Source organism: Glossina fuscipes, unplaced genomic scaffold (assembly GCF_014805625.2).
Source record: "Glossina fuscipes isolate IAEA_lab_2018 unplaced genomic scaffold, Yale_Gfus_2 1, whole genome shotgun sequence".
Taxonomy (NCBI): domain Eukaryota; kingdom Metazoa; phylum Arthropoda; class Insecta; order Diptera; family Glossinidae; genus Glossina; species Glossina fuscipes.
Window position 1 is genome coordinate 40,753,497 of NW_023998415.1, and position 24,403 is coordinate 40,777,899.

The 24,403-nt window shown below is 31.8% G+C and overlaps 1 protein-coding gene across 3 annotated transcripts; it reads left to right on the forward strand.

Annotated features, from left to right (window-relative positions):
* Positions 1–24,272, forward strand: LOC119632419 (cytochrome b reductase 1). 3 transcript variants are annotated; one of them, XM_038025312.1, is made up of 4 exons: positions 1–91; positions 21,960–22,163; positions 23,518–23,881; positions 23,968–24,272. In XM_038025312.1, exons 1-4 carry the CDS (start codon positions 76–78, stop codon positions 24,128–24,130), a joined length of 747 nt encoding a protein of 248 aa, XP_037881240.1. In that variant the 5' UTR covers positions 1–75; the 3' UTR covers positions 24,131–24,272. The 3 variants fall into 3 exon arrangements, with proteins under 3 accessions (XP_037881240.1, XP_037881239.1, XP_037881238.1); XM_038025311.1 differs by lacking the exon at positions 1–91 and adding an exon at positions 1,611–1,701; XM_038025310.1 differs by lacking the exon at positions 1–91 and adding an exon at positions 14,578–15,693.
* Positions 24,273–24,403: the final 131 nt, after the last annotated feature.

The window sequence follows — 24,403 nt, forward strand, 5'->3', positions numbered from 1 at the left end:
CCAGGAATTCTTTGCAACAATTGCTATTAAATTAAAATTTAATCGAAATATATTTTTGTTTTTTTTTTTGCAAAAATGCAATATTTCTACGGTAATTTAATTTATATATAAAAAAAAAAAAAAAAAAAAAAAGAATGCAAGAAAAACATTAAGACACTTTTAAATTATTTATAAAAGAAAGGGCGAGAGTGACGTTAATGCGAGATTAAGAAAACTTGTTAAAAGCAACAGTTGCTGCTTACTAAAAACTATCATGATTACTCTGCTCTAGTTAATGAAGTTTCTCTCTAATGAACTTTACCGAAAAGAAAAGATTTCAGTTAAAATTTAATTGTGCACAGAAAAAGCAAAAAAAGCAAATAAAAAAAAAAAAAAAACACGAAAGATAACTAACTATACAGTATGAAAAAAAAATTCCCAAAAAGCATTCTATTTATGTATGTATATGCAAGTAACTGTGCAGACACTCTTTCTCATTTCATAGCTAGCATACAATTGCCCTCACTCGTGAAATCATTGTTGCCGCTGACGGTCTGGGCTGCTTTCAGTACTTTTTGATTTCAATTGTTGCGTTATTTGTTTGTTTCCGCGTTGGTGTTAAAGTGTAGCGCGCGATAAAAAGTATCTCCTTGTTCTTTCATATATATATATATATATATTTATTATTATTATTATTATTTTTTTTTTTAAGTTAAGGTAAGATATGTTACATTCAAATTAATTTTTTTTCCAACTCCTAAAGAAATATTTCGTTAAAAATCTGCAATAAAAATTGATTGTGGATTGGATTTTAATGAAGAATCAACAACAATCAGACAAAGAAGTCAGGAAAAGACTCGTTGCCATTATGTTAGCATCGCGTAAAGCTTTTCTTATTTTTTATTTTATGTAAACAAACTGTTAGCGATTGTGCCGTGTGTGTCATTGTGTCAAAAAACATTGGCGTAAATGAGTATTTGAAATTTTTCTCTTAGTTCTTTACGCGCTGACGTCGCTTAATATATATATTTGATTCTCTTAAAATTTAAATATTCCATTAGGTTGATAGCTAGCGGACACATTATGATAAAAGGAAAAGAAAGAAACTATAAACAAAAAAAATTAGACTGCGGTATACACGAAAACTTTTAAGACGCATCAACTTGTTTGCTTTCAGATAAGTTCTCGATTTTGAAAAGAATATGTTTCGATTCATCTAACATATGTATGCTATGAGGATATAGAAAACAAAAGATAAAAAAATGAGCTCAGTAAGAAGAATTTTGCTCAGATTTGAAATATAAAACAAACATGTTATCGAAACAAACATGAAATCTCATAACTGATACATCATCAATTGATTCAAAAGATACAAATACGCAATACTCTTAGTTCTTTTAGTGTTTTTACCGGTTTCAAGGTAAACAACAATACAGAAAATTCTATTTGTATAGCAATGAACTGAGTTTTGCTAATGTAAATAAAAATATCTTTGAAAATTTAAAGAGAATGACGGTCAATAGGTTTTTTGAATTATAGTTGAATTCATTAGTTAAGACTTTATACGCCGGCGTGCATGTCTCTGAACGCAGGTTAAATCGAGCGCAGTTCATCAATGGCAGACAAGAGGCAATTATTTACAGCCTATGAAATTTTTGAACAACCTTCGACTTTATTCAATTTGCGATTTGTATTTCCCAGCGTTGCGTTATAAAAGTAATGGTAAAGTTGTTTTACTTTCCAGCATTGGACATAGGGCTTAAATATACTAATAAATCAATTCCATCTAATTTCATTCAATCGCATCTTTCATCAAGAATTCTTCTTCTTTTATATGTGAGTGTGTATAGTTATATTGTTACGAAAATTCCATACAATTAAGCGATTTTCTACAAAACACAATGAATGACAAAAATGATAGAACCAAAGACACTTTCAAAATTGCGTCTGACGACAGATAAAAACATTAACAAGAATTCGCGGAACATTTCGGCGAAAAACGAATGAACGCAAAAATATCACAACAAAGTTAAGTATCGCTAACTGGCTTGTAAGATAGAATATTTACGGAAGACCAAGTCAGTCGAGTCTAGAGAGTTGGTCGGAGTTACGCCAACAGAAAAGACCAGCAAAAGGCACATGTAGTACCAAGTTCCCGTAAACAATTTGTGAAGAGATCTGTGTACGAATTGTTTAATAAAATCTTTGCTATCCTAGAAAGCACATTTCAGTGGTACGAATCTAGTCTTGAAAACACGTCAAATAAATCTGTCAATTCACACGTGACATTTTCAGTTACAACATGTCACTTTTAGACTATTGGCTACACATTTTTATGTTTTCCGCATTTTGTACCTCCTCTATTATTAATTGCGGGCGCAATAATTTTAAAAAATATTATATTCAACTTATATAGCAAACGGAATGAATGAAAGAATCAAACCAATTTTCTATTTGGCGTAACAATCGATAGAGGCGAAGACCGCAGAAGTGTGTACATTTTTTCACGAAAAATATTTTTGCAAATTGGTCTGTGTGGAACCGTAAGGTTTTACGTAGATATGCCATTTTTGACTTTCAAAAGAAGGCGTGTTCGGTAAACCAGTGCTACTTTGCATTTCCAAAGTGATGTTTTTAAGGCGTATGCGATAACGTCGCTGACTTGCAAAACATGCCACGTAGTTCTTGTTTTTAAATTTAAATGAATTGATTTGTCTACCGAAAAACACCAACGGCGAGAATTTTTATTTTTTCTACTCAACTCGCAAGGAAATGCTGCTAAATCATGACAATTCGCAGAGAATCGTAACGCAGGCCTGGACATTGACATCAACGGCCAAACTGATTATTCATGGTGGCGCCATTCGAAGAGACCAGCGGTATGGGCATATTGTTATCATCATTGAAAGCTATCAGGCAAAATTGATGCAGCTAGAGCGATGATGAAGCGCAGAACATCCGCAACATATGTATGAAAACACAAACTAAAATTATTTTTTGCAGCAACACAACAACAAAAAGCCAATCTAATTGCACATTTTCATATGGCTTTATATGCTGAAATCATCAACATCATGCTCGACACTTTACTTCAAAAAACAAAAACAATTGGATCTATTCCAATAATCGATTATTTAATTCTGAGATTTTTTGTGATAATCAACGTAAAACCCTTACACGAAAGGTAAAAGTGTGGAGCTTAAAAAAACAAGTGGGAATACAACAGTTGAGGAGGACTAACTTTTAGTTATCCTACACCGCCTCGTCTAGTACAGTGAATACGAGTTTTGATGGTAATACACCAAGAATAGCACATCATTTTCAGGTAAAGGCATACATTTCATAAAAGGCCTTCATATCAGAGGACATGCAAAACATCATATCCAAAACTAAAGATTTGTTGTCCCAAGATATTTTTTTTATTTTTGCATCTATTACCGTCATTAAGGAACTAAAAATGAAACTTTCTCGCTATAAGAGGCCTTGCTTGTCATGATAACCTCTATATAGAGTGGGTTCGAACAAATAGATCTATGTGATCTAAAATACTTATGATTAACTTTTTTGCTAAATTACTAGTACGGACCAATTTTCATCATAAAATGTTACAAATTAAACATTTTTGAGAAACTTTAGATGGAACGGGATCCAAGAGGTAGATCCATCTCGTTTATATTTAAATTGTATTTTTATATTTAATTACTATCCTGAAGAAATTTCCACCAAGATCTATATTTCATGAGAATCCGTTTATGCGATGGGATCCAAACATTAGTTCTACCTGGCTCAAATTAGATGAACTTGATTTCTAGTTCATATTGCTATTATGAACCAGTTTTTATTATGAAATGTTGAAAGTTCGACTTTTTTATCATATAAAAATTTAGTGATGGTAGGATTTGTGCCATCCGAACGCAATTTTTCTCACCACTCTAGAGTGCTGCAATAGTATTGTTTTAACTAACTACTAAATAACTACCTTTCAAAGTAAGTCGTGGAGTAAATGTGGAGTGATCGAAGAAGTTGTCCAATCCGAACCGTGGTTTCGCCGTTGAGCCAAAGCACGTCAGTATATGAAATTTCATTAAAGTATCTGCATGGAGAGCATAATAACGCATGGCAGACAGGTGGACAGACATGCTTAGGTAGATTCGGAAACTAATTCTGAATTAATCGGTATAACAGAAGGCGGATCTATATTAACCTCTTCTCGGTGTTGCATACGTGCACTTAAACTTAATACATCCCGTTCCACAAGTGTTATTAGGTATAAAGAGCAAAGCTTCCATGTGACTATGATTGATAAAGGTTACTGATCTGACCGGGCCGTTTAAAACGCCCAGGTTGCATCTATGGGTAATAAATATCTCGTTACGTTGTTCTGTAAGCTGATGGGTATTCAAGATTCGAGTCGAATATAATTTTCTAAGCAATGTTTTATATAATTTACTTTGCACTTATCTTTGAAGGCAAAAAAATATGAAAATAAAAGCACAATAACGACAACAACAACAACAACAATCGCAACAAAATAGTGATTAAAAATTTTTTTTATGCAAATGATTTAATGAAATAATGGAATATTTATAAAGTGTCATAATCGGTAGCGCGCTGTATTTAGCTGACCGCAAGATACTTTACACAATATATCGGTCAATAAGTTCCAGGAAAAATCAAGAAAATGCATCATAAGTGAATAATCGAAATAGGATAAAGCTTTCAGAAGCGCCGTTTAGCCCTTTCTAGAAATTAAAATAGATTTTCTGTGCGAGACGATGTCCATGTTCACGGTTCCGTGGCTTGACGTCCATTATGTTATTTAGGAATTTTCTTTTCATATAAAAATAATTTATTTTAGACGAAAGTAAAGTAGAAGACAAGGCTTGTAAACTTTACATACATACGTCCTATGGCACTTGTGGTAACAGGTCTAGAGGAGCTCACCTTTTTAGTTGTATCGATCGATTCAAAATCATTTTTCCGATTTCTCAATCTTGTGGTACTTGTAAACCGAATTTTACAAAACTCAACGAAGAGCGTAAACTCTACTTAAACGTAAAGAACTAATTTTTCGATATTCTTTGTAAAAATACATATAAACTCTTAATGCCATATATATAGGTAAGAGGGAGATATTTCGACAATTTTTTAAAAGTAATTACATTAAAATATATTATATATAATTATATCGGCCCTAGAGTGTACTGAATGATTCAGTCGGCATTATGCGAACACGACAAAAAATGCAACGAGCACAGGTAAGTCTAGGAGTCATAATTTGCTGTTGTTAAGCCAAGTAATTGAAATGAAGCAGTTAAATAAATAAATCAAGTAACTAATAATTGGTTGGATGTAAACAGAAAAGTATTGCATAAAATAATAAAGTTATCTTTTTAACTTACCGCACTATAGTTGTCGAAGTTAGAGTAAAAAAAACAATTTTAACTAGAAATTGAATCATCGTTCACCGTCCGCGAAGAGAAACGGTTCTTAAATTTGTGCCGACGGTTCTTAATAAGTGTTACTTACATGAATAATATAATAAAAGTAATGGACTTTTCACTATTCACTGGTTCTTATAGTTGGAGAGCAGATAATTTTCTCTTACACGGTTTCGATTATTTTTTCCATAACATCGCTCAGGAAGAGACGTAATAGCTACAAGTTTCAAGTGCGTGTTTCTATTACAAATTTTTAATAAGAATTTTCAAGAAATCAATTATCTTTATTTATTATTGTTATTCATTCATTGTAGCTGCCTTTGTTATCCGATTTGGACCGGTTTCAATATTAACAATTTTGCAATTAGAGTCTCGATAATGACTTTTGCTCCCTAATCTTATTTCTTTTTTAATTCCCACCACTATAAGAGGGGGGTATACACATTTTGCTTTTCTTCCATAATGTATGTAACCACCCAATAACCCAAAAGGAAGCTTCAGAGACTCTATAAAGTATATATATTCTGTCTGACCGTCTGTGTGTCCGCGTGGAGTGCGCTGTTGACACTGTCCTGGTAGCAAAAATGAATATATCGACTTCAAATTTAGTAGAAACATTGAAAGTTTTTGGACGCATTGGTTGGCATTGAAAATGGGCCAAATTGGTCGGAGCAAAAGCGCGCAGTGCAGCGTAAATTGGACATAAGTCGGGTTTTTTTTTTTTAAATTTTTGCATTTTTGCTTCTTACTCGAAAATTATAAAAGTCAGAAGGTCGAAATTTTTCATATTTACTTTACGAAACACTCTGCTTCTTACGTGTAAAAGTGGTCAATATCCGCCATGGCCCCTACAAGATTACAAGCGATTATATTCTGTTTTTGAGGTTTTATGCTTATTTACTATAAGGCAAACAAGACCGAATGTTTAAAGCTATTTTGCATAGTCCTTAAGCGAAGGTATATTATCGGCCTAAAAATGGATTCATTAATTAATGATTATGGTAGAAACCCCGATCGCTTTTTTCTTAATAATACTAGCGATATGGGTATCAAGTAAAAGAACTTGGAGAGTAGAATGCGAAAAACATAGTGGTGGGTATGCGAGATTCGGCTATCGCCATATTTGAAATGATAATTTCTGTAATGATTTGCTATTGCTGTGTTTCACTCTCTATTAAAAAAGGATTTGTTAAAGTTCGCAAAAAACAAGTAAGAATAATATAGCCAGGCAAGACCGACCTTTAGATACCATGCAGCGCTTTGCCTAATACTGTCATTTATTAACTTTCGTGATAATACTTCGTAAAAATTATATATTAATTTTAAGCAAATCCATAATTTCCATGAAAAGCCACATATTGGGGGATACTCAAACTTCCACATGATCTAAATTTATGTAAATTTAATGCACTTGTCAAAGATTTTATTATTTTGTAGGTGCTTTCGTCATACCAATTAATTACAAATTTGTAGCCGTAAGAAAGTTTGGCTTGCATGGGAGCCGAAAAAGTAAACCTTTGTGATTCAAATTTCTTATAATTAATTTACTAAGGATCAATTTTTGTCATAATGTACATATTAAAAATTACATCTTTTTGGCATATAATGACTTATTCTTTTTATTAGAACTTTTCTATTGATTGGGAACCAAAAAATAGATCTATATGGTCCAAATTCGTTACGATGAGTTTTTATGTTAAATTATTATTATGAACGAATTGCCATAAGTAAGAAATAGTGAAAATTGAGTCTCTTTATCATGTAAAGATTCAGTTTTCGTAGGAACGGTTATATGGCAAGGAGTTCAAAAAATGATTTCATCCAATTCAAAGGTTTTCCACCGAAATCCTACTACTCGGCGCTTTATCACGAAATTCTAAAAATTACACTATCTAGGCAGACACCAAGGAGACAGACGGACAGATAAACTTAGGTAAATTTAAGTGGATCTACCTGAAATTTTTCGGGATGCTACAAACGTTCGCACAAACTTCACGCACTCTGTACCATGGACATTGTAAAGTATAAAAATATGCCAACGAGTGCTTCTGTAATGTATATTTTAGTAAATCTTTCATGTTGCAGGAAAGATGAGCCCGTTGATTTCTGGTCATGCGATATTCTTTGCGACGCAGTTATACGCCGATTTTTTCGATTCAAAATTTAAATTTAAAATAAGTCAAGATATAATTTTATTGCATTTGGAACTCATCATTTTGAAAAGGTTCGCCTTAACGTTTAATCAGTGCATTGGATAAGAAAACCTAAGGACTAAAAGAAAATATAAATTCGTAGAGAGCTAAGCGCTCCCGCTTATGCGTCGTTAGACATATTTCTAAATAACACAATAATGAAAGTCATGGGACCATTTGTTGGGTCATACGTTATTAATTGAACGCTTGGAAAACTCGGACATAGCCAGTAGAAATTTCTTCAAAATGTAGAAATAATTACGGTCTACGTTAAATACACCCTTACATGGACAGACATCAAGCAGATAAACGGTGTGGCGGACAAATTTTACAGCTTAAAGCGATTCAGAAGACGAGCCTTAGTCGGACGATATATTAAGATGACTAACTATTTTTTATAGATTATAGGAAGGGATAAATTTTTTCGTGCTATTATTTTATGTAAGTTGTTGAGTGATTTGAGTGAAAATTTCATTATCGCATGCTAGAATTTCACGAATTATTTCATACTACAATATAATACTATAAAGTTTTTAGTTCTCAGAAATGACTCATTTTAAAGATATGTATGTAAACATATTTTGTTAAATCAAGTTTAATAATAAAAACAAAAAATAATGATAATTTCCTGTAAAATTATACAAATTAAACTTTCAATTAGAATGCGAAATTGCAACAACTAAAAAAGAAAATTTATTTAAAAAAATTCGCTGTCATTAATCTTCACAGTTTCACATCGTTCGATGAGAAGTGCACAGTATATATAAAACAAGTAAGAAAGTAATGTCAGCCTTAACACGAATCTTTAATCCTCACCACATTACATCTACACATTACAATAGCGAAATATGTTGTTACTTGTTTGATTTCTATAATGATATGTTAGCTATCCATAGGAAATGTTTGCAACAGATTTTTATTGGCATAGGACAGGTCTCAGCGCGATTGGCGCAATTATAGTAAATAACATGTAAATCTGGCCACTAGATACTCTACATCAATCATTTCGTGTAGTATAATTATTCATCCATTTTGAAGATATTGCATCAAAAATTATACATTATTTTCATGCAAAGATATATTTTGCATGAGAGTCCATCTATTGGAGGATGGTCAAGACGAAAATTGACTGAAATTTGACTGAACTGTATTCATCTGTCAACGATCTGTGATAAAAGATTAGAAATTGGACTTTCTCGTCATACACGGTGAGGTCAAGGAAATAAAAAAAATAGCATGGATATGATTCAAATTCCATAGAGTTAAGTTTTTTGCTAAATTGTTGCTATGGACCAATTTTCATCATTAAAATATTAAAAATTAAATTTTCTTTGGACCACTACTACTATTCATGAGAATTCGTATATGCTTTGCTGCATGGTCCAAGAAATAGGTCTATGTGCTTGAAATTCGGTCCGCCTAATTTTGTGCCTTTGTGGCATATAAGGGCATACATTTCGCTTTCGTCCTTAGGGCAAAGCACGTATGTGTACCAAATTTCATCAAAAAAAATCTCAAAAATTGCGATCTATAGGATGAATACAAGAAGACATTGACAGACGTCAGATTGATAGATAAGATTATATTGATTCAAAAAGTGATTGCAATTCGATCAGTATGATCAAAGGTGGGTCTATCTTCTGGGTGATACGTATGTCCGCGTTAACTTAATATACTTTATACTATAAGTAGTGTAGGGTATAATTAATCGAATTAAATCAACAATATCGGTCGGAAAATAACGGACAAACAAAAAAAAAACATATGTCGACGAGTCAGTTCTTATTGAAGTGGAATCCGTTTACTTGAAAGCAACTTTAATATGCATTTCGATTCGCTGTGAATGCAATCGAAAAATCAATAATTATACCATAATATATGTTAATAGGCATACATAACATCCATGACTACATCGTAATTCGGCGTGCACAAATTACGAACTTAACCCCACCCTCGTTAACATTTCTTAGTAGATAAGAAGTTTTTTTGTACAAGTGTTTGTTTACATTTATGTGTGTCATCTTTATAGAGTTAATTTAATAATAAAAAATTATTTTCAATTGTCTTAAATTTTTATCTAAAGGGTTCTAAAACTGGGTGCATTTAGAGTGACGCTCAGTTATGCATATTTTGATATCAATTTAAGCAAATCACTTATTTGCATAATACGGGAGGTGTCGAGGACCAGGTGTGTTGCAAGCGTATGTTTCATTGGTACATTATTAGTACATTTATACAGACCGCATTCCTTAGCTTACTTACATTTTGTCTATTTGTTTTGTTGGTGATTTTCTTCTTATTGTTATTGTTGTTATTATTCTTATTATTATTATTATTATTATTATTATTATTATTATTATTATTATTAATATTATATATTATTTTATATTATTGTCGCTATATATTGTTGTTGTTTATGGGACAATCAAGACGCGCTTTATGATGTATTGTTTGTTTTTATTTATAAATACGATTGTGTGTGTGTGTGTGTGTGTGTGTGTGTGTGTGTGTGTGTGTGTGTGCGGTTTTGATGTGCAAATACTTATATGCACCTGTACTGAATTTCAATGTGATTCATGCCAGACTTGCCATACAAATCATTTTAATTGCTTAACTAAATGTACAACTTTTGTTTTTTAACGCTACTATTCAACGCTACTATTCAACCAACGCGTATTCAATGCAGGCATAGTTATAGGTTATTGCGTTGTTTTGCATTTCATAAAAGAGTATAGCCATGTCCGCAAAAGGCTAATAACAATAATGCAATTTATCGCAGTTTAGTGAACTTTTTATCAAAAATGGTTAATGATGTGTGGGCACGTTCTGATTTTTCTCTTTTTATTTTATAATAATTCTTCTTAAGGACTGACACACGCTTTATTATTTCGTATTATTTATTAAGAGTAATTGATTATAATTTTCTTTAGGGATTTTATGTCCCTGCGTCGCATGCATAAATATAATATAATAAAAAATATAATATATATATATATATAAATAAATGTGAAGCGAAATGAAGAAAATGAATTGCAATCACAAGCTGAGAAGAAATATAAACATCGTTCATCGTTTTAGGGTCAATGTGCTTTACTGCCTATCTATAAATATTTCTTCTTTCGTTATAGAACAATTGCATACAAATGAAGATTATGCCATCTAAATATAATAAACTTCAGCAAACACAGCAATTATAATAAATGGAATCTGTTATATCTGTAATGCATACTTTTCATGAACAAAATTCTAAACATTCTCTATGCGTCTCTGTAACGAAGACGATGTATGTATACGCAACGATGATAAATGCGAAATTTTTTCAACAACTTAGCTTCGGTTCTCTTATAATATTCCCTATCCATTTAAGGTATCCCAAAAAGTGTCATGTTTAAGCTTTTCCGGTTGTGCTTAAAGTATAGACTAAGAGCTAAACAAATGGAATCTTTGTCCTAACGCCTGCGGCAAATCGTGTATATCAAAGACAGGGACTTATGAATGGTACAAAATTTTCAAAGAAGCCCTATCGTTCCGTTTCGGAAAATTAATCGCAGTCTTCTTACAGAATTGATACAAGCGTTTGCTCATAGCTCCTATTGCATTAATTCTAGACATTCTGGCTGATGTTTTGGTAGAAAAACCCCACGAAATGACTAAGAGCAGTATTTAGTTGGCATGGTTCCGTGGCATGGTTCAATATTCTCTATTTTTCAAAGACAAGGTACATTGAAATGTTTATTTAACGAGCTCAAAATATTACATCAGTCAGCTAAAAATGCATGCAACACTAGTTCAAGGATTAGCTTACTACGAATATTAAATAAAAAATATGTTGAAGGCTGATTGAAAGCATACAATAAATGCAAATAATAAATAGATGAAAAACGAATGCGAAGAAGCTTTCCAATATTCAACAGCAATTTGGAAAGATTTTAATATAGAACATGCCCACTATCTTTATCAAGCGGAAAGAGGCAAAAATTGCAATTAAATCTTTTGGAATACCAGTTGAAAATTTCCGCACGATAGGATAGAATAGGTTAAGATTAATCAACTAAAAAGCTCTAATTAATGTACAATTCCATCTTCTTCCCTACTTTGCGATTTTCCGCATAAAATGAACAAAAGAAGCCAAAAGCATAATAATTATAAAAATTAAATATATAAGAAACACTAGGTCTTATATACTATTACCACCGCACCCTTTACAATAAATGAAAAGGCGGGATTGGCTCTTGTTTCTCTGAAAGTTTCTCTTACATACTTTGTATGTTGCAATTTCTTTCAGTTATACGTACACTTTATGGTAAATAGTCATAGCGTTTGATTATTCATGCTACAGGATTCATTATTATTATTATTATTATTATTATGATTATAATTGATTATATATATTTTATTTAGACGAAGGAAATAAATTTTAGGAGTAAAAAGTAGGATGAGTATTAGCAACCAAAGCTATTGGCTCTTTTTTTTTTTTTGTTTTGAAAGCTAGTCTAGATGGGTTCTCTAGCCGTTTCTATTGATATTACGCTCTCCAGGTGCTTTCAAAATGTCCATAGAGTCTCACTAAGCCACGTATGCCTGCAGGTATATGATGGACTTGTTCTTAAGTCGTAACAAATAAATAAATTAATTACACTATTTATGCAAAAAGGAATTGACGGACGGCTTTCCCTTTGGCCGAATAAAAGAAAATGTCTGGTAAATTAATTAATACATGCAGAAATGGAAAAGGGATATGACGAATAAGTTCTCCCCTTTTACCTATTTTTACTTTTGAACACATGTCATGGATGCCTGCGGGTAATGGTGGTAATTGATCAACAAGCACAGTGGAAGCCTTATGACGGAAGCAGTCAGTTGATCAATTGGTGAGTCCTGACTACTGGGTGCGGCCCTTCGGGGAGTACTCGTGGTGGTTGTGGTTGGCGAGTTCCTAGCTAAAATGGAACAATTGAGTGCAGCTGGGCCTCGCCATTCACCAGAGTGGGGTTTATTGTTCCATACACAATAAACTATTCTGGACTCTGGTGCTGTTTAGGCCCCTACTCTGTGGGGATTGTCTAACTCGCCAGGGGGCGTAGTACGCTTAAAAAGTGGTTTGGGCCACCGTGGGGTTAAGCCTTACAGGCAGGAACCCACGTTAAATCCTTGCCACAAATTCTGTCCATAGAGTCTTTGAGTGTCTTCGAGAATCGGGTGATATTCACAAAGCTATATATGTTTAATCGTAAAATTTTGTTCAAATCGGGGAATCAGTTTTCTCAAGGATCAATTCAGCTACCCTGCAATGCTATGACCAAAGCGGATTCTTGCAAATGATCTTTATCTTGATTTTTATTTTCTATTTTTCAATTTTTATAATCATTTTATTCATTCTTAATGCCGCTCTAATTAAGCAATGTCACGAATACCGAAGAGTATACACGGTGGGGTAACTTCACATTTATTTTATGTTAGGTTGACGGAAAGGCAATAATGTATTTCAGATTTTTTTGGTGACTCTTTTGGCATCGTTGTCACTATAATTTGTCATCAATGTCGTTGAAAAATATTTATTTGCAATAAAAAAAAACACACACACACACACACACACACACACATTTTACAGTCATGGCATAGAAAACATTTTAGTCAAATTTTTAGCAAGTACTTTGCTTTATTGGTCGTACTTTGGAGTATCTTATGGCGGCACATTTGCCAAATCGCTCCATATATAAAAATAAGTAAAAAAAAAAAAAAAAAAAAAAAAAACACATCACATTTGAATTAAATTAATGAAAATTTATGTATATATGTCGGTATTTCAAATACTTCAAGTACATATTAAGATAACATAAGTGTATGCATTAATATGTCTACTCGGAAAAATGCAAGTGTACAAAAATCTATTTCAAGATATATTTAGAGCATAAAGAAAACTTTAATTATATTTTAAAAATAACTTATTGCATATGACCTCATCTTAGAAGCGTGGGACATAGAAATAATCAAACGTGCATTCACGCTAGTCATACATCATAGGATGGCTATTAAGCACATGTGGACGAGGATCACAAAAAGGATTAACGCGCTTTGCGAAAACAATTAGAGTAATTAAGGAAAATCGGGAAAAAGAAATATTCCCTCTTAGCGATCCAACAATATATCAAGACAACCGGGACAATTTTTGCAACGAATTCTTCAATGTTGCTGTGAAGGCATCCATAGAGTACAATATTTCATAATAAAGTTCAAGTTTTCTCAAAGGTATCTTCTAATTATTTTTTCAGAATGGGTGGAGCAGTAATGGCAGAGTGTTATAGTTGTGGCGGGACATATTCGGCTTTTATATGCAAAGTTTAATCGAATGCGCGAAACTTTTTTATATTCTAGCGTAACTAGTACGTTTTCTGAAAAAAAGAAAAGAATCTCTCACACACATTTACTTAGAGCGAACCGAGTCTTTTAATAAAGTTCATTACCATCATTAAAGGAAAACTGAATCATTTATTTAAAAATTAAGTACAAACAATAGTATAAATCGCATGCGAGAAACTAACTGAATCGAGAGATATGGGAGAGAAAATTTGTTGTAACATTGTACTCACTTCACTGACTCTAATATAAATAATTGAAAACTTGTAAAAAAAAAACAAAGGAGAATATTAACCATAACACAAATAGCAGCGTAGTTGCACTCTTACTTTGCCAGCTTAAAAACAATTGCGGTACAACATTATCCAGTTGTTAATGTACTGAGCAGTCACAGTTTCAGTCACAAATTAACCAGTAAAATAACAAGTTGTTCGTGTGGAGTTAGCGGTTAATAATCACTAAAACAAAAAAAAAAAAAACAAAAAACAAAATAAATCAAAAAAAGAAAAACAAAGAAAAATAGAAACACAAACATATATACATATATATAAATATATGTAATATAAAAATAAAAAAAAAATATATACATATATATATATATCTATATATGCGCGTAAGGATATTTTATTTGCCCATAGATGAATTAAATTTTGCCCATACTCTTAAATAAGTGCGCAAAAATTGCTCGATATTTTGTCAATTGTGGGCGTGTTGAGAATCTTTGTTCAAAGAATATTTTTTTTTTTTAAGACCTTGGGAAATATTTACATGGAAAATTTCATGTCAATGCTTGTATCAAGATATTAACATATATACATACATGTTTATATATAAGGTATCAATTATTATTTAAAACATTTTAAATTTTCTAATATTTTTAAGCATTACTTTCCTTTTTCGAAATTCTAGGAATAGAGTATGCGCATTTTCAAATTGATTTTGTGAAATAGAACTAACGATGTAATTATACATTATTAGAACAACTCTTTATTTTCTAATGCGTCCATCTTTGAGAATCTTTAAATCATAAGGACGGATTGACAGACATATAAACAATAAGACAGACAAAAAACACAAGTAAATAAATAAATAATCAAAAAAAAAAAAAGAAAAAAGAAGAAAAACACAAGGCCCGTACTGTTACTTTAACGGTCTTTGAGAGATTTGTTACAAATGCCGCAACAAAACTTGCATATCGCCATTGGTTGGCGGTAGCAATAAAGATATAATAACCGAGAGAATACATTACAGAAAATAGTTAAATTCCCATAGATCTTCAAAAAGAATACAATTTTCTAAGCATTTTGCATATACTATATAATAAACCAAAAAAAAAAAGTCTATAAATAAATAAGTAAAAAAAACACAAAACTTAGATAACAAAACACAAATCATGTCGACAGTCATTAATGATGATGTTGAAAAAAATGCTAACAACGAAAACACTCACACAAGTACGTTGACCGTCGAAATACCAATAATACCGATTAGCGCAATCAGTAATGAGCATGCTGATATAATAGCTAGCCCTCCGGTAACGGTAACTGTAGCAGAGGCATCTAAGGATACCACGGATACGGCTGCAATCGTTGTTAAATCGAATAATAGTGAAAATAATAATAACAATAATAATGCTAATCTGCAACAAGATCAACAGCAACAGCAACAGCAACAGCAAAACACAAATACCACTATCACCACCACCATGACCATCAGCAGCAAAGGTAATAAAAAAAATAAAAAATAAATAAAAAAAACAAACAACAAAAAGCCTAATAATCCATTCACTTTTACCGGTCATTAGTTTATAAGCATGACTTTATAATAACAAAAATCATAACAATAATAACAACAACAGCATGCTCTGATCAACATGATCATGAAATTAATTTAGAAATTTTATTATTTATTTCAAATAAAAAGGAGAGAGAAGAAGAAAAGAAGCAAATGCTTTTACATGAAACACGAAAAACCACTTTTTTCTTTTAACATCCATCACTGTTTAACTAGCAAATGGTGATCACGATTATTACGATCATGATGATAATGATATTGATGATGATAATAATGACGATGATAATAATGATGATGATGATGATGATGATGATGGGGTTGCTGCCGATAATAGCAAACCTGACAAGCAGACATGCAGACAACCAGACAACCAGACATTTTATAATCATGAAGTTTAATTAGCGTTATCATTAGCATTCTCATTATCGTTGTTGTAATTGCTTAGTAAAAGTTTTTACTTTTTATTTTTGAAATTTTTTGCTTTTTTTTTCTATTTAATGCCTGCACAAATTAAATCATGTTTGTTTTCACTTGTAACAGCGCTTTCCTTCGTGCAAAACAAACACAATCTTATTTAAATTTTCCTTACGAACCGTTAAATTTGGCGAATATATTCGATTCGTTAAACAGTTCGTATATGAAACCTTTTTGAAAATATTTAAATGTTTTTTTTTTTTTTTTTTTTTTTTTTTAAATTTATTCTTATAACGATGTTGACGCTTTAAAGGAATAATTTTCTAATAGAGTCTTGTCTTTCTCAGCAACGTAAATAGTGTATATACAAGACCACTCATATAGTTCTCTTTAATGCTTTCAATCTTGCGTAATTCATCCCTCATTCGAAATCGTCATTCTTAAATATTTCATTCATTTTTCTTGCCTTCTTCGCTAAAGAATACAAAAAAGTAATTAAAAGATTTACAAAATCCCTTAGTAAGCCTTGCATTCATCATATAGATAATATAATCAGTCAAAGCAGTTCCACATTGCACGCGCTAAACTGCATTTTCGCCCAATCTAAAAATATTGCGAATTACGTAAATCCTCATCTAACATGTCCATCTGGACTGATGTCTCTGAGGAAGTCGACCGTTTTTCAATCTTATGCGACTAATGCGAGTAATTAGCAATCGATCAAAATAGTAGCAGGACCAGCGAATGACGCGTTGATTTTAAAAATGATAATGCCTTCACGGGAACGTCAAACCCACGAAATAATAACACTATAACCGTCGCTCAGTTTCATTCTAGGGACAAATGTAATTTGTATCCCTTCAGTTATTTACTAATACATCAAAGGAAGTCGCCGCTACATCTACATCCCGTCAACTATGTGCATATATGCATAAATAAGTTACGTCCGCTTTCTCTTGCCTTGCTGTTTTAAGGAAAGGCAACATAATTGAACAATTTCCAAAATTAACGAGCAAGTATTTGCCTAAAGATGCATCTACACTAGCTTCGACTGCAATATATGAATTTTAGTATAATAACGTCCTTAAAAGTTGACAGTTCATTTAACTTTGTCCGTCTGATCGTTTACTTGACGTTTTTCATTTAGTCGCTTTTAATCTTAGATATTGCGATTTCGCATATTCTTAGTTAATGGCCTTTTAGATCACAATAAAAAATTACCCTGATTATGCCCGCAACGCATAAAAACTATAACTTGGAAATTCTGGCAACAATTGCACGAAATCTGTAGAAATTTCGGGGAAAATGTGCACACAACTCATTAGGTTACATGAATATATACAAAAACTGTAACTTTGGTGCTTTAGATCACAATTAAAAATTACTCTGATTATGTCCGCAAATCTATAACTTGAAAATCCTAACAACATTTGCACTAAATCTCTAAAAATTTCGGGGGGAAATGTGTACAAAACTCATTAGGTTACTACATGCATGTATATAAACAAAAAATGTAACCTATATTGATCCAATGCTAAGTTAAAAGGCCTACCAGACCAACGAATACGCTTGCATTGCAATGTATAATCAAATATTTTGGAAGTCAAATATCTTGGGTGGGTATTAAAAATTCGCGACAAGGCGAATATGACTTTCCCACTTGTTTGGTTACAAAAAAAAAAAAAAAAAAAGAAGCCCATTCATCAGCGTGGAATGCCGACCATTCGTACATAACAAAAAAAAAAAAAAACAAAAACAACAAAGAGGGTAATAGCGTAAAACTATGAGAGCGCGAGTAAAAGCGAAAGTTCCACTTAATTGCTGTAGTTTAAATTCATTTGATTAAAGTCTCAGTAATCGCAGAAAATATCTTATGCCTAAAACTCTGTAAATTTATATATGTATACATATGTATATATATATATATATATGCTTGCTTGTATATATGCAATGATGGTGATGAATGGATGACTTCTAATAGATGCTATCAGCTTTAATTTTTCGCTTTTTTTTTTTTTTTGCAAATTGGGTTATAAACCGATTTAAGACAGTTTTTAATTAAAAGAGAGAAAAATTATTATGCGAAAAATTCCACAGTAATTAATAACAAAGATCACAGTTGAAATGCTTACAAAATTTGTTATTGGATTCATCTCTACGAAGGCAATAAATTAATGAAATTGTCTTAATGGCAACTTAATGCAATATATTGTTATTAAATGTCATAATACATTCAATGTTGTTCGCATATCTTACCCGTTGCTATACACTGTTGCTATACACTGCTGCTGTATGTATATATCCTAGAAGCATTTTCACCTAATCATACATATATTCGCCTGCAATCGAACAGAGAGTTCTCATCAAGTAAGACAAAAAATATTCGGAAATTGAGCAGAAGGTTTAAGTAAATCATAATTTTAGGGCCTTTGTCCGATTTGATAGTTATGTTCATGTCGCAATGTTTTTAAAATCTTTTTATAGCCGATCAATTATAGATATAAAATACAATTTTGAAGGTTATGGCAGGTTATTATTTTCAATGTTCTACGACAAACGCCTGATTACCATTTCGAAGCATACAATAGATAGATAGACTGTGATAATAAAAAAAGTATAAAAAGTATTAAACGATTTTTGAACAGATTGATATTTTATTGGGGAATTCCTACAGCTTTCAATTACCGACTTTTATTTATTTCATAATAAATTTTGAATTTTTTTAAATATATATATAGCGTTTTTGAAAAAGATCAAATCTACCTTTAAGATATAATGTAGAACACTTTTACAGAAACCTTTTTTTTTTTTTTTTTTGTATGGAATTATTGAGTCGCATTTAAAAAAAAAGATGTTGTTTTTAAGAGGAAAGGAATGCGTTTGGTATGATGTGAAAAAAAGTTCTTCTTCTTTACGGCAACAAATGCTTTGTTTCTGTTTCATTTTAGAATAGAAAGGCACCACGAAAAAAATTCAGAAAATATAACAACAGTTGTCACGTTATTATGGAAGTATGAAATCGATTCTATTGAAAGTCATAATTAAAATTCAAAAAAAAAAATAAAAATAAATAAAAAACCAAATGTTTATTTATTTATTTTTTTTTTTTGACAAAATCAATCAACATTCCCTTTCTTTGATAAGTCACCACGAAATGGCTTTTTCTTGGAATATAATAAAATTGATTTCTTCACAGAATTGAAATTAAATGTAAAAACAGCTGCCTTAAAAGATTTATGAAGAAGTAAATATGGTTTGAATTTCACTTCTTCGCCCAATTAAAATATGCGCAGAAAGCAAGATCCAGATAAAATTCATGACAAATAGTCAGGTCGCTGCTGCACCTGCAAACTTAATTAATTAATTCCAAGTTCATTTACTGAAATTCGTATTCGTTATCAGAACATTGTTATTATCAAAGCAACAAGCATGTGCCAATATATTGTTGCTGTATATTAAGTAATAATTCTGCTTCTGGCCACACATGCGCACCTCAACAATATTATTGAAAATACGAGTAAAACAAAGTAAATGAATTGCGCAATGTGAGAATTAAATGAATATATATATATATATATGTATATGTATATATATATATATTTATATATAAAGGTATTATTATATTGCGTCTATGCATTATTCCATAGCAAATGCATATAATATATATAGACACTAGAAACAAAAGTCAACTATACTCATCCTGAGCAATCTGGCCACGACTACAGCATTATTGTGTCCTATGGTTGTCAAGCACATCATGTAGATAAGAAATTTCCATTGAATTTTCCTAAATGTCATCACAAATTTTGACTTTAAACGATACCTCCCGTCAATTTTCTATCCAATCCAACTATTATTAAGGGAGAATTAATAAGACCAAAAAAAAAAAAAAAATCCAAACTGTCCCGCTTCATAGTTTACTTCATAAATTGAAATATTTCACAATTCCATTAGATCCATCCATATTAATATACATACTGTGAGTACGTATGTGCTTATTTATCCAAGTATTTCTTTACGAGTCCCAGAATGGGTTAAGTAAAGTAATCTTTGCACAATATATCACTTTTTTCATTTATTTTAAATGCTATCGGATCTTAAAGGTACCTTATGCTTGTGATGAGTGTTGCGAATATTTCTTCTTTTTTTTTTCTTTTGAAAAAACATTAAAATTAATTTAAAATTGAAATTAAGTTATAGTCAAGAATATGAAACGTCAGTGGGAAGCCGTGATGTTCAAGCTCCTAATTGTGAATCGTGAAAAACCTATCTTAGCTTGCAAGTCAAAATTAGTAAGAAATCTTCTAAAGCAGCGGCTTCCATACTGAGAAGCCTCTGGAAAAAAGTGTTTCTGTCCCTTCTCATCATTGGAAAACGTTGCAATGGAGGGTCTACCGTATTATTCAATCAAAAGATATTGGCTTGCTTTCGGCTCTTCTTCGGCTTTTCTTACACTTGGTCAACTCAGCAGTTTCAAGACGATGCTCTGTATTTTGTAGAATCAACTGAGTACAAATGATTGCGATCTTGCGCAAATCAATAGGAATTCACTGTTCAGATATTGTTATTATAAACTAAACTATCTCTCAAAATAGGAGAAAGAGTTCAAATGAATGAAAACAATTTCAGATTTTTGCGTGAAGCGATAAGAAAAATGAGAAGATTTAAGAACACTTTTGGCACAGTAAGCAAAATATTAAGATGGTAATAATCATTAGACAGATCGGCAGATCTGCTTCGCCACAGCTATCAGATAAATGCATTAATGTACCATACATTGGTAATAACGAGGGGAATCTCTGATTTCTATGCATCTCTCTCTCTCTCTCTCTCTCTCTCTCTCTCTTCATAAGTTTGTATATGAGAATGTTTGTGCATAATTATGTATGAGAATGTGTGAAAAGATTTTTATTGCTTGATAGTGTTTCTTGGCGTATCTTGTCCGATGTTGTATTATTACGAAAGCGGTTAAATGTGCTGGGAAACAATTCGAAAAAAGTTTGTGTTATTTAGGGTGGCGATGCTTTATCAAATGCAGCGAACGATAGATGGCTTGATAATTTCTGGAAAACATGCACCTTGCTCTGGCCGATCAAACACTGCTCCGACTACCTTCTGCACTCTCTTAATGACGTAAGAAACTGACTTCAAAGCGGTCCGTACCCATTGATTCTATTTAGTTTTTTCGCCCACCTGAGACGTGCGGTGTTCAAAAAGGAAAAGGTGACTTTTCGTTTTTCTCGAAAAATATTTATTTATTCATTCAATATGCAATTTGTCCCCTTCAAAGTAATCCCCCTTACATATAATGAACTTGTGGCAATCCTCGAAGCACTTCTGATATGAATTTTTTTTTTTTTTTTTTGTGCTTTCTGAGTGCTTTCGATTATTACCCTAACTCGTATAACTGCCTATATAACTAATTACAAATTTCGTAATAAAAATATTTTTACTAGTATTGAGTTTTTTCACTTAGTAAGCACAATCATCGTTATAGGCGTTTGTAAACAAATTGGTCAGCCATTGGCGTACACTATGCCGCGCTACCCTGTACTGGTTAAATGAAATTTTAAACTTATTTTTAATTTTTTATAATTGCGCAAATAATGGGCTGAATATTATTGAGTTCAAGTATTCATAAGCAATTAATTAAAATATGTTTATTAACAAAAGGATATACATATATATAAATATATATAATATATATAAATGTTATATCTATGTTAATGCTTATTAAGCTTATATGTTCGCATTATATAAAGTTCCATTCAATTGATTTCAGATAAAATGGATACCGATCCAGCGATGGCCAATTTCAAGGTTCTATTCGTATTGACACAATTAATTGGTCTGACAATGATCGTTTTAATGGGTTGCTGGATTGGTGTGCATATGGGCGGTTTGGCGGGCACCAGCAATCCATCTATCGAATTTAATTGGCATCCACTCTTAATGACCATCGGCTTAATATTCTTATATGGAAATGGTAAGTTTTGCTTTTGATCTAAATATTAGTCTCCTTAAATTCTCATGCTCTCTAATGCAACTTCACTTCATGCTAATTCGCTTCAAATCAATTCAATTTAGTCAAATCTAAACACCGACGCTTTGCATTCTTCATCAAAGGGTGCAGTCATACCATTGAAGCGCTTGCTGCATTTCGATTAAATGAATAACAAATTTTATCTTCGCTTTGTGTTGAATTTCAGTTTCTTCATTTGCCAATGCGTTAATATGTTGAGGTCTGATTTTGGAGGCTTCTATTAATTATGGATTTATAGTGTTTTTTTTTTATTTTATTTATTTATTTTTTTTTTTTTTATTACTTTTGACGCATGCGTGGATGAAGTCAATTTGCAATTATGCAATAGTTGTGTTCATATTGGTTTCTCAATGCCAGTCGATTAGTATTCTCAAATTGTTCAATTGTTAATGTGGTCGTTTTTTTTTTTTTTTTTTTTATTTTTTTTTTTTTTTTAAGGAATATGTTCAGTATGTAAATATATATATGTTTATTTTGTTTGTTTTCATACCATACACCGCGTTTGGTAAAAGGTATGCTGATTTCGTGCGGTTTGTGTTTGAGGATCAAAAAAATGGACATATGTGATCCAAAGGTCTAAGGTTAAGTTTGAAATAAATATCAAATTTTTATTATGAACCGATTTTCATCAAGAAGAAATGAAATTTAAATCTTTTTATCGTAGAAATGGTCAATTGCCTCAATTAGGAACAGTTAAATAGCAAAGGGTTCATTCAATCCAAAGTTTTCACAACAATTTAGAATATCGAAACACTATTACTAAGAGAAGGGAAGTGTGAGAGGTAGCGAAAAAGTCGACAGATTCGAAAGATTTTCAATAGCGTTCACCCTATCAAATTTCATCAAAATATCTCGGTGAACGCAAGATGGGTGGATCGACCTCAGATGGACAGACGGTGGGTCTCTCAAAAGCTCTGAGCACACACTTATACTGCAAGTAGTATACGATTTAATTATTTAGGGGTCAATGACAGAGTTTCCTATACAGCAGAAATCAGGATTTTAAGGATTAGGATCAGGATTTACTGTTATAAGATTCTCAGTTAGTTAGTTTTTTTTTGACTTTTCCTTCATCTAACGATTATGTTTCTCTTAATGGAAAAATATTTTCGACTTACAGTTCGAATATGAACTCGAATCCGAATCCGAGCTTTACCGAAACTTATCAACTTTAGAAACCGTGGCACTGAACTACATTTGGAAAGAAAAGATTCAAATATTTATAAAGACCTTACAAATAGCGATTGATTATTATCTATGCATTTTTTCAAATAATTTATGTATCGTTTATTTTTAGCTATTTTGGTTTATCGTGGTTTTCGTTCACTGCGTAAAAAGACATTAAAATTGTGTCATGCGGCCGTTCATGTTGTTGCATTTGTTTTGACAGTACTTGCACTAGTGGCTGTTTTTGATTCGCATAATTTAAGATCTGAGCCAATACCGAATATGTACTCTTTACATTCATGGTTGGGCTTGGCTGCCGTTATTATGTTTTGCCTACAATATGTGGCTGGTTTTGCGGCATTTTTGGCGCCTGGTGCTAAACAATCCGTGCGAGCAGCTTTATTACCGATTCACGTTTATTTTGGACTTTTCGGCTTCATACTGGCCATCGCCGCCGCTCTAATGGGCATTACTGAAAAGGCCATATTCTCTGTGTAAATAAAATACAATTAATTATTTAAAATTAATTAATGGAAGAAATTTCCAAATTTTATCCTTGTTTTATAATTTTCCTTTACAGAAAAGATTATTCAAACTTACCAAGCTCGGGTGTTATGGTTAATCTATGTGGTGTCTTATATGTAATTTTTGGTGCTCTAGTAGTGTATTTAGTCACTAATCCCAACTATAAACGAAAACCCTTGCCCGAGGATACGGTTTTGTTAACTAGTGCTAATGACTAGATAATCCACATATTAAATAATAAGCACAAATTTTAAATATATTTTTGTTTCTATATAAGTTAAGGTTTTGTTTATCGCATACGCCTAAACATGCAGAGGAGAGTGCTCAAATGTATTTTCTTTACTTTGTTAAGTTGAAATTTAAAAAAAAAAAAAAAAAAAAAAAAAAAGTCAACTTTTATGTGCACAAAATCGACGGTGCTTATAGTTAATGATGAACCGTTTACCAAGAGACGAGAATTCATTATTTACCATGAACGTAATAACATAGCA

Excerpts from the sequence above, each read along its gene's own strand:
- LOC119632419 (XM_038025310.1), top strand. The coding sequence starts at position 15,363 with ATGTCGACAGTCATTAATGATGATGTTGAAAAAAATGCTAACAACGAA. Across the intron at positions 22,164-23,517 it reads AATATTCTTATATGGAAATG|CTATTTTGGTTTATCGTGGT; the intron begins GTAAGTTTTGCT and ends GTTTATTTTTAG. Across the intron at positions 23,882-23,967 it reads GAAAAGGCCATATTCTCTGT|AAAAGATTATTCAAACTTAC; the intron begins GTAAATAAAATA and ends TTTCCTTTACAG.